General features: G+C 38.0%; 1 protein-coding gene across 3 annotated transcripts in view; it reads right to left on the bottom strand.

The window, feature by feature from the left end:
- The window catches only part of SMPX (small muscle protein X-linked), a 39,269-nt gene extending 24,769 nt beyond the window's left edge, over positions 1–14,500 (bottom strand). For 2 of the 3 annotated variants that reach the window (XM_085050707.1, XM_085050713.1), the window contains exons 1-4: positions 14,344–14,500; positions 10,792–10,851; positions 6,149–6,238; positions 2,413–2,566 (exon numbers count right to left, since the gene is read on the bottom strand). In XM_085050707.1, coding sequence (XP_084906833.1) covers positions 2,426–2,566; positions 6,149–6,238; positions 10,792–10,830 — 270 coding nt within the window. In that variant the 5' untranslated portion in view covers positions 10,831–10,851; positions 14,344–14,500 and the 3' untranslated portion in view covers positions 2,413–2,425. Of the gene's footprint in view, positions 1–2,412; positions 2,567–6,148; positions 6,239–10,791; positions 10,852–14,323 lie in introns of all 3 variants that reach the window. The other variant, XM_085050722.1, reaches the window with a different exon arrangement.
- Positions 14,501–14,989: the final 489 nt, after the last annotated feature.

Here is a 14,989-nt window from a genome sequence, read left to right as displayed (position 1 = left end):
GTGGATGTGAGTGTGAATTTCTTGCAAATTAAAATAATCTTCACTGGATTTGCGTGATATAAAGCAGTTCTCTGACTATATCACATTTTATACAAGGCTGCAGGCCATGACTGAAACAGAACTGGTGAATGTTCTCTTAAAGGGGACAGTCCTTAGGTTTAGTATCATTCAAGGCTGCTGAATGTGGCATGTGATTGATTTACATCTCAATTTTATATGGAATTCATGCACATGCTCAGTTCTGCACAGCATCCAGACCCAAACTTCTGGGGTCCACTGAGTATTTTACCTGCAACTCATGTAGAAACTAAGTTTTCAGATATAACCTGTAACTGCATTACCCAAAATCTAGAAACCTGTGTCACTGTCAGAACCTGATGACCAATACATCAAATGAAGGATGAAGACAGAAATTACTTCATAATAACTTCACTGTTTTCAAGATGCTCTTTACTTTGCTGGCCTTTCTGTAGAAAACTTTTATTTAGAGTGAACATTTGTGGATACCCTCAATGTTTCTGTCAGATTGTCAGCAAACTAATTACTAAAACACTTTTAAATGTTGAAAATAGCAATCATCTGAGAATAAATATGGGGTTAAGATTATGTTAAAATATCTCTTACAGAAAAAAAACCTCTTTAAAGCCTCACATTAAAAATTCATATTTCTCTGGGCAGTGTTTTAGTGCAATGACTAAAATGCTACATTTTACAAAATGGTTTCTTTTTCCCCCAAGTTTCCTGAAGAGAATGTCTCTGTTGCTTTGTTAAAATATCAGGAACATTATGACACAGCAGGGTAAAAGCAAGAAAAAACTAAACACTCTTTCCTTCCAAATGGCATATTTATGCTGTGCATAAAAAATAAGTTAATGATGCAGTGTGCACTGGGGCAATTCACTAAAATTATACACCACTGCTTTTAAGATTCCTCCTCCTTAGCACTTCTGCATTCCCAGAATCCCTTTGCACTGCTTTCTGTTTTTGTCTGTTCTTCATTTGTGTTTCTGTGTGGTAAATTCCAGATTATTTTCTTCCTCTCAATTTAACTCCTCTGCCTCTCTTCAGAATGAAAAGGATTTATCAGTCAATATGCACAACTAGCAACTCAGGTGACTATTATGCGACACAACCATCTTTTTCTTACTGCAGCCAGGGTGGGGGTTTTTTGTTTTGAAACTTCTCTGTATATTTGAGTTTTCATTGTAATTGCCTGATGCATCTTTACTGACTCAAGCTTTTCAAAACAAATCAGAGGATAATTTAATGGACAGAAATCATCATTAATTTCTGTAAGGTTCAGAATATAGAACAAAAAAGGCTTATAGGTCTTGTTTGAAATCAGATTTAAATCATTCTGAAATTGGCCTTGAAGTGCTGAATAAATAAAATGATCATAGAATCACAGAATGTTTTGGGTAGGAAAAGATCTTTAAAGGTCATCTGGTCCAACCCCTCTGCAATGAGCAGGGACATATTCTACTAGCCCAGGTTGCTCAGAGCCTCCTCCAGCCTCACCTTCAATGTTTACAGGGATGAGGCATTTCCCACCTCTCTGGGCAACCTGGGCCCCGTGTTTCACCACCCTCCTGTGTAGTCTGAATCTAATGTCCCTAAGTTTCAAACCTTTACCCTTTGCCCTATCACAACAGAACCTACTAAAAACTCTGTCCCCATCTTTTCTATAAGCCCCCTTTAAGTACTGAAAGGCCTCAATGAGGTCTTCTCCAGGCTGAACAACCTCACTCTCTCAGCCTGTCTTTCATAAAGAGATGCTCCTGCCCTCTGACCACCTTTGTGGCTCTCCTCTGGATTCACTCCAACAGGTCCATGTCCTTCCTGTGCTGGACTAGAGCAAGTCCCTGGATGCCACAAATTGCACTGGGTAGGTTTGTGTGATCAAATACATGGAACCATTAGCATGTCAATTCTGAATTACATAAATAAATTAATATCAAATAACTAATGTTCCAAAAGAGCTTTTAAAAAATACTGACCTACTTGTCCATCACTGCAATAAATTTATTTGTATTCTAAAAGATTCATTTGTAAGTTAGATTGTAAAAATACAAGTCCTATATTTTATAAAACCCAACTTGTGCTGGCGAAGCAATATGTTACCTTTAAGGTGGCTTCAATATTCCAAATACACTGAATTCTTAATATGCTGAATAAACTACTTATTAGGCTGGTTGATGAGTGCCATATATCGTTGGATACAGTCTCCAACATGGTCTGTGTCTGAAATAACAGAAAATCCCAAGGATTATGACTTCCTATATTTTGTTATTGAATTATGGGGTGTGACTCCAGGTCCAATGAAGTAATTGAAAAGCCATCGTTTTACTTGGAGAGATTTCTGGATCAGCCAGCTCCTCCTAGAGCCACACAAAAAACCTCTCTTTCACTCACCTGCTTCTTCCAGCTACTGTTCAGCTCTGGGGACATATTTCAGCTCACTCTTTATGTTCTGGATCTCTGACAAGTTGACAGCAGGACCTGGAAGTTTCTTAGCTCCTGGGAGGTGTTTCTTCTCTTTCTCCTCCTCTGCTGAAGCAGCAACATTCTGCACAAAACAACACCAGTGACCTTTCTGCTGCAACAGCAATCTCTTAAACATGAGCATAGATCAGTTATTAGAAAAACAGGAAAGGATGTTTCTATACTAAAGGCAATCCCAGTGGAAATGGAGGTGGAAGCAGTAAAAGATAGGTTATTTTGTTGGTTGCTGTCTAAGAACATTCTAAAAAGAATAGAAGATGTTCAGTGTAGAGGTATGTGGATAAGAACAAGTAAGGTTTTACAGTGCCAGACCATTAGTGGAAAATAATTGACTTGAGACTTAAAGGCAACTCCAAGTCCTTCAAATTTTAGATGAAAAAAATAGTAGAAGAACCATTTTTATAATCTAATTTCTTTGAGAGCTTCACAGTTGCCAGACAGTTGGAGAGCAAAATCATCATGCACTTCTGCAGCTCTGGAGAAGAACTATGATAGAAGGTTATGGACCCCAAAAGCGCCATGCAAGATCAGCATGAGTTGAAATTAACTTTTTATAACCTCAGTTGCAAGACCAAAAGGGTTTTTGTCATTTTATGTTTGAATTAGGGTAGTGCTGGATGGCTTTTTTGCTGACACTGTAAAAATACCAGTTAAATAACAGCACTTACACAATAGTGAGCAGCTAATTTCCCAGGAGAACACAGTATTTCAGCCCTTGGTACTTCCTCAGCTTTACTATTGCTTCTAGGTGAGTAAAGAAAGTCTTTTAGACAATTTCTTCTCCAGACTAGGTAATGTTTTGAAGGAATAGATTTCCAGACAGCAGTTTACTGGTGTTCCAGCCTGCTACGTATTTTTTAAAGCTGGCATACTGGGGGAATCAAGTACATTTAGAGATTAATTTATATTTTACTGCAAATAATTTCATTATGAAATTATTTTTTCATTTTTGATTACTCTGTGAATGTCCTCTTGTGATGGGCTTTTTGGAGTTTAATCACTAATTAGATTTATTAGCCACCCTTTTTGTAAAGGTGTATTAACTGTGAACAATCAATTCTTAATATTTTACATAATTTTTAAAATTCCAAAGTTACCTGTCAAATAATATTCGCCTCTAATAAGTTTTTTTTTCTGTTGACTACATGCTAATCAGGAAGAAGATTTTTTGCAATGTCAAGTAGCAAACAAACAAGGTATTCTAGAAAACGGACATTTTCTTCCTATCTGATCTTTAAGGACTTTCTTAAGAGCACTGTATCTAAGAACGTTGAAGTGTTAATTACATTGCTTGGCTTGGTAAACTTGTATTATCTTTTCTCACATTTTAGCCAATACTGCTGTGAGAAGATAATACCAATAATATTTTACTATAGTTCTGCTTGATCCTTTCAAATCCCAGCCAGTAATTCAGCACCAAGAGCTGTATGTGCTGTCTGATATCTATCTTAATGATCTAACATCCTTAAACAGCAGCAAAGCACAGCAGAAGAATAAGTAAATTGATACAGAAGCTGTTTGGAAGGATGAACAAAATTGTATTAGTAGTCAAAGATGCCATGAGCTTTGTATTGTTTCCTTTGACAGGTTTCCTAGCTAATCTGAATAAACAGGGGAAACAACCACTCCCTCAACCCCTTAGTTCTTACTAGTACATAGCAGATACTATGCAAAAAATACCATTTCAAGTCACCTGCAATACCATTCCTCTTGGAGAACACATGGCACAATCTTTGCCCATGTTTTGAAGACTTTGAGCTCCATAAATTGCTCTCAGCTTTCTCTTCCAACCTCAGGTGTGTGCTATTTATGACTTCTCCCTACATCACCCACTCCATGTGCAATGCACAGCTGAGATTAGATTATGGCCTTCATTTTATGGAAGGAAATCTGAAGAGTGACTTAGATAAACAACAAGGGTTAACAAACACAAGCATGGGAATACTTGTATTGAAGAAGAGTTATTCTCTGAAATTCCCACCCTCCATTTCTTTTCATGTTAACATGTCTGCTCCACTAACCTTCAAAAATACACATTCCCATCTGACTCCACCATCCCTTTGAGTAAGATTCATACTTCCCTCGTCTCCTTTGTCAAGGCTTTAAAATACAGTGGAAAATCTCATGCACTGTTAGCAAAAGTTGTATTTGTCTAAAACTGCTCTGAAAAATCATGAGCTATATGGCAAAACTTAACAAGATGAGAAAACTGAAATGACAAGTTCAGTGGTAGCATTTTTATTCTATTCCTACCACAAGATCTGTTTCTGTAGTGTTTATTCCCATTGGTTTGGTTGAGTATTTGGCCATAAAACCTGGGCCAAGAACTTTAATTCCATAATGTCTTTCTCATATACAGTATTCACGTACTTGAGAAGCAAAGCAACATTCAATTACCCAACCAAATGTATTTATCAGCACTAGTCATATATTTTATTTCTCAAACTCTGCTAGAATTCACACATGCTATATTAGTTTCTGCTTAATAACATGCACTCCTTCACCAGTTTAATTACTGCAGAGAGAATATGTTTTCATTTCTTTCCAAGGGAGAAAGCCACAATATATGTCCAAGGTAATTTTGTATGTTTGGTTTTTTCTAAATCATCTTAAGAGCTAAGTGAGCCTGGGTTTGATTACTTCAGGAAAGTTCTCTGTAAACAAAGCACTGTTTATATCAAAATATGGCAAAATTCAGGAAATAAAATCTGACTGAGACAGAAAAGTAAAAATTAGCTCTTACATAGCTCCTCCTGCCCTTGACTGTGAGGAGCATTAGGAGGTCTGGCCCAGCAGGACCAGCTCTCAGGTGGGGATTATTAATCCAAACTAATAAAACTGGCCAGGAAACCAGGAGCACCCATCTTTTTCATCTTGTTTGGAATATCTAACACTACCTTTTCTTTCACTGTTGGTTTTAGGTCTCATTTATTATAAAAGTTAAAGTTAAATAAGATATTTTTAAATCATCCAGAAATATGGTACCTGTCTTTAAACATAACCTTTGTGATCAATGTTAATTAGGGTATAAATTGGATATTATATTAAAAACTCAGTGTTGAATACTCCCTATAAAATAGAAGCTTGAAAACACAGAATACAGTGTAAAATTGCTTATTTTTACCCCTGGGCAGGTAAACGGGTTGAGATTTTCTGTTTTAACTTCAAGTGTCTTCACATTCAATTTCTTTTTGTTGATAAACTTTCCAAAAAGAGATGTATTTGAAAACCTGTTCCAATATTGTTTAGCTGTAACAATAAATCACACCACAGGGTGGCAGGTAGCAGCATAATCTTCCAAAGCCTTGCTATAACTTTTCCTGCTGTATCTCATCAGCTCCCATCCAGACAAACACTGCTGGTGAAATCCTGGCTCTTTCCTGACAGCAGATATCATCCTGCTGTGGAAACAGAGCTACACACCTTTGAAACAATTTATATTCCCGTAGGTGCCTTGGCACCAAAACCAGAGCTATTTATATATAAAGTGCTTTGTAAATTGCCATTTATTTCCATGAATGATCAGCATGTTCAGATTGGTATGCAGAGCTATAAGATAATTTAAAAGGCTTTCCTAAATTTTATGGCAGGTATTCTCCTGGGTGGGGAAAAAAAAAAAAAAAAAGGTAAAAAAAATTTTGCTTACCTCCTCCACTTCTTCAGGTGTAAGTTCTTTTCTTTTATGAGGGTGACCAGCACCAGGTCGAAATGCTCCCATTGGGATGTTAATATTAGCCTGTGAGAAGGAAATTGTGATGCATATGAGAGTAACTGATAACTAAATATACATCTGATAAACGGCAAAACTCAAAAGGAGTGAGACAAGCATATAGACATTATCATGGTTTCCAAGCACTTATGCCTTCAATGTATGCATCATCACACCACTCCTGGGAAAGAGAAGTGCTTTCATCTCCATTTTAAAGAGAGAAAATGAAAAAACAAACTAGAAACCTTTTGAAGTTCTGCATTTAGGACTAATGCTTCCTGACTTCATTGGACTTCAAACAAATGAGCAGTGGACACTGAAGTGTCTTTAGGCACCTGGGTCTGCTTCAGTTTGGTCAAGGTCAAACAGAAAGTGAGTGCCAAAAGCAATATTTAAGCGTAAATCACCCAAATCCTTCAATAACACCCAATCACTGGACCACTCTCCATTCCCCAATGATACCAGTTTTCACCTCACTTAATCATAGGTAGCTTTGAAGGGAAGCTTGCCCTGAGTCAGCTTAAGCCACAAATGTTTAAAATGTGATTTTACCAATAAAATTTACCCACAGGTGCTCTGAACTGCGAATAGTTGAACCAGCTCCAGCACTGGGCACACCACTGGCCCCTGGCTTCAGCAAACTCCCTCCAGAATGATACCCACACAACTGCATCAATCTGATCTTTTATCTGGGGCAGAAAGCCAGTAGCTATAACATAATTGGGGCTGATAACAGAGATCTTAAAAGTAAAGATTTTGGGGAATAGAATGGCACAAAACACTGCTTAGGAAAGAGCAGCTGAAAAGTATCCATTTCCCAGTGTGACCCAGCCCAGGTTATTTTAAAAGTCAAATGGCATGATCAACTAAATGCACAATTTATATTATTCTTATCTCGTGATCTCAGAAGAGAAGCTGCTCCCAAAGAAATGTCATCAAAATATCATGACTCCCACTGGTAGAAGCAGGAGGTGAATTGGTAATGTTACAGAGTGGAAGCAGAGAACCTTCTAACAGCGAGCTCTGTTCTTGTCCTTTACCATCTGACTGATCTGCACTAAATGAAGATGAATAATCCCATCCTTCTCCTCCAATCATGGTCTTGCAGATCATGCCCCAGTTGGGCAACCACAGGAAAACAGCCCACGGTTTTCAGTAACAACAACTGTTCTGACAGCTGTAATCAAATGAGCAAATTAAGAATCCATCTGCCAAAAAATGAGTGCTTTTCCCTGTATTCTACTTACCTGTTTCCCATTATCTTATTTATGCAAGATGATGCTGTTATTTCAGTGGAAGTGCCAAATATCTGCAGGGTCATGTAGTTCATAGACAATCAGGTATTTGTTTCACAAAGCTTTTCCACTGAGCATTAGTTTAGATATTGTGAAACTTTTCACCTGCACTTTGTAAGTTCCCAGGAGACAGGGCATTTTCAGCCTCACAGTTCCTAACTCATTATTTCATTTATGGGTGGAAAAAACCCAGCTTTGCCATTTCTAATTTTAAGAAACTGTCCCACCAATCTCTGGTGCCTCCAGATTGCTCCTATTTTTGGCATGGGAAACTTCTCTGCAAATTACAGCTAGTATGGTCATACAAGTTTGCGGAGCTGAAACTTTAGGAGATATCTCTCCTTTTGGTGCTCATCCTGAACTTGGACATTCCTTCCCCTTGGAGTCAATCAAAGCAGAAGCCAGCCTCCCACGGCACACTACAGCCCTTGCATGTCCCACTGTGACTGACAGACCAGATGTGACTAGAAGTGGTTCAGAAAACAGAAATGAACCACTAAGTCCCAGGCTGCTAATTAAATTCAATAAACTGCTCTTTGGTCTGCTTGAGCACTTTCCCAGTAACCTGTGTCACACGAAAGCAGTTTGTACTTTTTTATCAGTGGTAAGGACATTCACGTCAGAGTTCGGGCAGGAAGTATGCAGGCATGAAATAGTAACTTGGTAAAATGAGCATCCTTTAAGGCATAGTTAAAAACTGTCTGGATCTGATAACACATACTGTACATTAAAATACTTCCAGTATGAAATGAAAGTATGACATTTCCAAACAATTCCTGACCAGAGGTACCAGTCCTGAGCTGTAAATCTCCCTCTGAATCCAATGCTGGTCCTGTCTCACAGATGAACAGCTGTGTAATTGGTGGGCCAAATTCTGTACACCAGCATAGCTCTGCAAGGACTTGTGCTGTGATCAGCACAAGTTCCCAATTCTGTTTTAAAAATACGTTTCAAAGCTTTTTTCACCTGTAAGCTGAGATGGAGATATGACCCTTAGGGATCTCCATCCAGTAAAATGCTAAACAGGAAATTTTTTGTTTCAGACTCCTGAAATCCTTAATTATAATTGCTTTAGACAGACTTTCGAGGTGTGATTGTTATGTTTAACCATACTAATTATGAAAACTACTGAGTTTGCCTCTTCCTTTGTTTGAAAGGCCTACCATATCTTGTGTGCCACTGTAATGAGTAGGTAGGTATGTGCACTGAGGTACTCTGCCAAGGTCCTTCTGAACAGGCCAAAGGAAAAATATCTGTAAGGATGACAAACTAATATATTGCTGGTTTGACTCAACTGAACCGGTCTTTAGAAATTCTTTTTGTGGGTTTTTTTGTGTTCTTCTTTCTGTGTAATAGAGAGAGGGTATTCAGGTTAGGATACAACTGATGCAGCTGTGAGTTGAGGACTGTTATGGATAAGTCCCTCACAGCATCACAGCCATTCCTGCCTGTCCAGATGGATGACAGTAGTCTGGAAAGACACTTTTGTATAAACATATTTGAGGAAAGAAGGAAGGAAGGAAGGAAGGAAGGAAGGAAGGAAGGAAGGAAGGAAGGAAGGAAGGAAGGAAGGAAGGAAGGAAGGAAGGAAGGAAGGAAGGAAGGAAGGAAGGAACACAAAAGCCATTTCAGGCACAGAATACCACAAAACACTTCAGTCAGTAAGGTGCCATTTACATTCCCACTGCTGCTGCATGATGTACATTCTCCAGGGCACGTCAATCCTATTGTACCAGCACACAATAGCAAAGGATCATAATATATGAATCACAATGTATAAAAGTAATGTGACATTTTGAGTCATGGTTCTTAGAGTGCTCCAAGTGTAATAAGCATCAATTCAAGTGCAAGTCTCCCTACTAGAACCACGTTTGATGCAATGTTTAATAGATATATTTTAAAATTTGTGCTGTAATTTTTCTCATTATTCAAATTACCTTTGCAAAAATTAAAGTTTCTTAAAATATTAAACCTAGTGCTTAAATTTAATGCATATTTAAAATGAACAAGCTAGAAGCATTGTTTACACTCAGAAATCGGAAAGTCATCATAAAAATAAAATGCAGCCTATCACTACATCTTTAAGAAAAAAAAAGTAAACCAATTAAATCCTTAAAAATGTTTGTATGTGCCTATGGAGTTTAAATGTAAACTGTAAATAAATACTTTTGAGCTATTAAATATCTATATATTTTCATAATCATACCAACATTTCTGTAGTCACTGTAAAAGAAGAATGGAAATTTGAACTGAGTGAAACCAAAATTCTGGCAAAATAGCAAAATTTTTCCAATTTCAACAGAATTAGAGTACAGTAGTTTACAAGGCTATTTTAGTAGAATTGATGATGATGACGATAAAGAAAATCTGCATTTTTGCAGCACCTTGCATCTTCAGTATGCTGCCTAACCCCTGGGTAATTAATCTTGATACTCCAATCCATTGTATGAGTATTATCTCAAGGAAAGAGAAGAGAGCAAACTTTAGAAATTCCATTTTTTGTTTCTTAGGTAAGGCAACCTGAACTCTTGGTAAAAATTAATTTTAAGTGCATTTTACAAAATACATGAAAATTCTCTTAGACTCTTCAGTTAAGAATATATTTTTGCCTTTTGACAAAAATCACTGATAACATGAATAAACGCATTCTTCATGATGCTACTGCATGATAATGCTGGGATAATTCTCCAGCTGTTTCTTTTACAAGTATGCAACAATCAACTTCATCCTTATATGCATATACCATGACAGACAAGAATCTTTCAAAGATCAACATTTCTCTCATTTTACTTTGGCTTTTAAATAAAATGCTTCTTAAACCATTATTTGAAGTTGAAGGTTTTTCTCCTTAAGGAATGCAGACATGGAAAACTTCACAATAGCCATGCCATCTTTTTAGCCTATAATTCTCCCAGCATTATATTAGCTCTGTGGAAAATCAAAAAGTTGCAGGAACTATTTTTACTTGACTGATCAGTTGTGCAGACGCATTACTGTGTTTTGCTTAGATGATCCTCCAATAGGCATAACCTAACACTGGAAAGAGCATGCAAACAAGTGATTAACAAACCTATCTGATCCAGTTTTTTATCAGCTCAGATCAAAAGATCATCTCCAGGTCACAGTTTTTCAGTGCTTTCATATCTACTAAGCTTTTCACTTTAACAGAATAACCCCACCTAGCACTCCTCTGGTGCTTTTTCTGAGTAAAAATGCAGTCTGCCAAGCAATGGAGGTTGATATTTATTATTTTGTTATATTAAAAACATAAATACTGTCTCTTACCTGAATGGCTTTGACATGTGATGCTGGTTGTTTTGACATTTTTAAGACAGAGGCTTATCCCTGCAAGCAAAATGGGAAAGTGTTACAGGCTCTGACATTCTGATAGCTGTGGAAGATAAGCTAGAACTTAACCCATGCTGCCTCTTGACAGGCATCCATTTCATCTGCCCAGCTCCAGTTTCCATCTCAGTTTCCAGGTTGCTTAGTTATTCCTTCTGAATATCAGAAGGAGACAGAACACCTGAGCTTCTCCAATTAATCTTTCATAGCCACAAATGAAGCTATCTCTTTCACATTAAAAACAATAATGAGCAGAGATAAGGCATCTCTCAAACCTTAACAGCACTGTAAAATGAGTAAGAATTAAGGGAAGCATTTGAGGGTAAAAAATGGATGATTAGCCCGGTTACAGTGTGTATGTGGGAATTACTAGAACTTTCAGTTCAAGCCTTCTCTCAAATAAAGTATAACTTGTCAGAAAATACTGATAAATATTATATATAACTGTTTTCTGACTCACAAATCTTTGCAAACCTCTAATGCCTGTGGACTGAAAATTATCAAGATGGTCAAACGGAAAAGTTCTCCTTAATAATTGCTAGTGCACAAACTATCCTCTCTCCAAAGCTTTAGATCGTATACATTCATCTTTTTTTTTAGCAAGAAGATCAAAAGTAACATATTTTTCCATATAATATTATGCAGGTGGAGAAATATGGGCTAATACAGTATTAATATACAATAGCCAAAAGAAATACACAGAAATAAAAAGGAAGAAATTTTATTAGCAGACTATTTGAAACACCATCTCAGACTTTTATTCTCCCACTGAGAAGTTAGATTTTAACTGGACTACACTTTCATCAAAGTCTATTTATTTAACTATTATAATATAAAGTAGTAATTCTAAAAGCTGAGAAATTAATTCACCAGAGAACTCACTGATCACGACCAAACTACAGCACATTTTTGATACTGTATTTAACCTTAGATAGGAAGGGAAGTAATGAGAATAGAAATAAATTACATAGAAGAGAATAGTAGAAATATACTGAGAAATTAAAAGTGTGTCAAAGACGTGGGTACTCCAAAGAGTATAGCTGTCACATGAGGCAGTACCAAAAAAAAATATAGGTGGGTTGTAGGTTGGCTTCAGCTTGGAATACCAGCCTGAAATTGTTTTGCTGGGACTTGCCCCTGCATATTCTCACATTTGTTTTAAATCTGTGTACGATGCTAAGCAGAATTAAAAGTACAAATGACCTGCCATTAGAGGTCTCCCTCTGGTCACACGCTCAGCTGCAAAAAGTGCTGTCCAAACCAACATGGCATTCAGTCAGGGACAATCATGTTCATAAATTGCTTTGGGTTTAAATTGCTTCCACTAAATTAATAAATCAGAAAAAATCCCACTGTGCCAAATAAAATCAGCATTCTTTCAATGAGTTTTATATTGTGGTTTTACCTATACAACTTTAAAATGAGAGGGAGTTTTAAACAGAATTCACTTTAGGGGATGCAGTCTTGGCCACTGACTGTTCATGACAAAATTCAAACAAATTTCAAAACCACAAAAGGATTTAATACACTCTGTGTCCTTTGTTTTTGAAAATCTTTATTATGCATATAAATAACTGTTCTGTTCACCAGTGTGTGTTTTCCAAAATAAACACAAAACAATCCCCCATCTTAAAGGGAGTCATAATACAGAAAGTTTAATTAATTTTTCTTATCAACTTCTTGTCTTTCTAATCAGAATGAAAAATGGAAACAAAAGCACAGGAAAATAACATTAAACATTTTGAAACACAATGGATCTACTTCCCAAGTAGAAAGTCAGGAAGAAATTCTTGCTAAGATGTACTTCATCTTGCATACCCCGTGCACTGCAAAAGCACCCATACACACCTCTTGGGCCACTTAGAGATAAATGGCAAGGATTTACCCTGAACCTCAGCTTTAAAGCAAGCACAGCGTTAGTGCTCCTCAGCGAGGTGCTCTGGGTTCACAAGCAGTCAGTGTTCGAAATTACTGCAATCAGACACCGTTCCTAAAGAGGGCTGCATGATACAATTGTGTAGGACTGCTTTTGGAGGAGGTGATTTTCCTACCAGATCGTGCTGTCCTCATTACCGCCAGAGAAATCAGGACAACAGCACACTACTGAGTAAAAATAGACCTCTGGCTCTTTCCCCTTCCCTCCCTTCCCTAAATTTCCTTACAGAGCAATACTGACCATCAATCACAGGATAATAAACCTTAGATTACAGAAGCATCCGTTACAGAAGTGATTAGTTAATTTTTACAAATTCCTTTGTTCTTTCACCAGTCTCGGAGAGAGAGTCAAGAGTGCTGCACTGATTGTATTAAGTTATTTCTGGCATTCCGATCAGCTCTGCAAATTTGAAAAAATCCCACTTCACCCTCATTTCCACAGTAGGATTTCACATCTCTGGCAGGCAGACTCGCAGCCTGTATTCCCCGATGTCTTTTTGGCCTCCCCACACCTTACCTTTTACCTTTTATGGGCTGCATGCTGAGCCAAACTTAGAAAGCAATGGCAATGTTAGTTCACTTTGGAGCTGGTTTATGGCGGACTTCCCTTGCAAATTCCCTTGATTTTCAGTGGAAGTACTCATGAGCAGGACTACTTGTGAAATATAAGACTACTGCAGTGAAATAAACGAGTGTTTTGAAGTGAAACTTTGTAAAACAAAGGACCAATCTTCTGTCTCTCTACTAAAAATAATTTCTGACAGGGCTGCAGCAAGATAATAAGCTGATTTATTCAATTTGCTTTAAATACGAGGAGATACCATAATGCCATCTTTTGTAATGCACACAAGAGATGTACAGTAGCACACAGACAACAGCAAGAGCCCTCCCCCTGCCCCAGCTGGAAGCTGTCCTCTCCCCCCGCCGCATGCACGGCATCAAGCACAACGGGAATTTTGGAGACAGAGCTGCAGTGTATTATCTTATTAAAAGGCTCTGGCAGGAACTACACTACTGTGAGACCCAGCAAGTACAACCGAAGAGAAACCCCTACTTTGCAGCTTTCAGCCTGTTACGTGAAAACTTACTACAAGCTCTAGGCAAATGTGGTCACATTTTCTGTGATACATACACAGTAATCTCCTCTACAGTTGCTTGCTAAGCTTCATGACAGAAACCTCTCTTTCATCAAAACCATAATGTAATATTTGACTAACTATAACAAACATATAGAAAACAATTACCATCTGCCTATGTACTACCGTATCCAAGCTCATACACAGTTCTTATGAGTCATAAGGCATTTAAGTGACTTTCTGTTTTAAATCTTTAAAGATCCCCACAAACTATGAAGCAATAGCAATCTGCTGTGAATGCTCTGATACACTGCACGAGACATTAAAATAGGCAGAAACCCACAACTATTGTAGCAAACTCACAGCACTTACTAAAGAGTTTTCATAAGGGTCTTTAAAGATTTTAATTGACCCCTTCAAGTTTAACTAATTTATTTACTTATATAAGAAAAGTTCCAAACCGTCAAGTGAGTATGCACACCTCCTTTTGATGCTGAAAGAGGTACCTTCTTCTACCAGCTGAGGTATTGACTGTGACCCTTTTAATGTGTCTGAAATAGCTCCGATGCTTTCAGCCTGGATGGCACTGAGTGCTGCTCCAGGCTGGAGTGGGACTCAGCAGAGAAGCGAAGTGTAAAAGGGAATTCCTGTCATAGCTTCCAGTTGTTCTTCCTAAATATAGAGTTTGATTCACCCTGTAACTTGGTCCCCTGTGACACTTGACCATGGTAAAACCAGGGCTCAACTGTCAAGCAGGAGGTGTTGAAGGAACACACCTTTAGGTCCTTTTCCTGCCCTCCCTCTCCCTGTCATTCCAGGCTTTTCCCAAGTGCCAGGCACACAGCAGTAGTAGGTAATGCACAACTCCTCCCATGGTATTTGGGGCAGTGTGTCCCTCCCTACGCCACACCGGAGAAGGAAATAATTATGGAGACGTAATTATGAAAAAGTCACCTCAGAGGAGCTATCTAGGGGAGGTGAATGACACACCAACGTGACCGTATTCCTGCTGCTTTGGGAGCAAACTCACACAGCAGCTGCCCTGGAGTGTCGGCAGAGCCTTTCCCCATGCAGGACAGCCCTGCTCACAGGGAGGGCTCCTGAGCATGCGACACCATAGTCACCAG

Source organism: Lichenostomus cassidix, chromosome 1, assembly GCF_008360975.1.
Source record: "Lichenostomus cassidix isolate B80296 chromosome 1, HeHo_3.0, whole genome shotgun sequence".
In the NCBI taxonomy this organism is placed as follows: Eukaryota; Metazoa; Chordata; class Aves; order Passeriformes; family Meliphagidae; genus Lichenostomus; species Lichenostomus cassidix.
The sequence above is the reverse complement of the archived record's forward strand: the minus strand, read 5'-3'. Positions and strand labels throughout refer to the sequence as shown.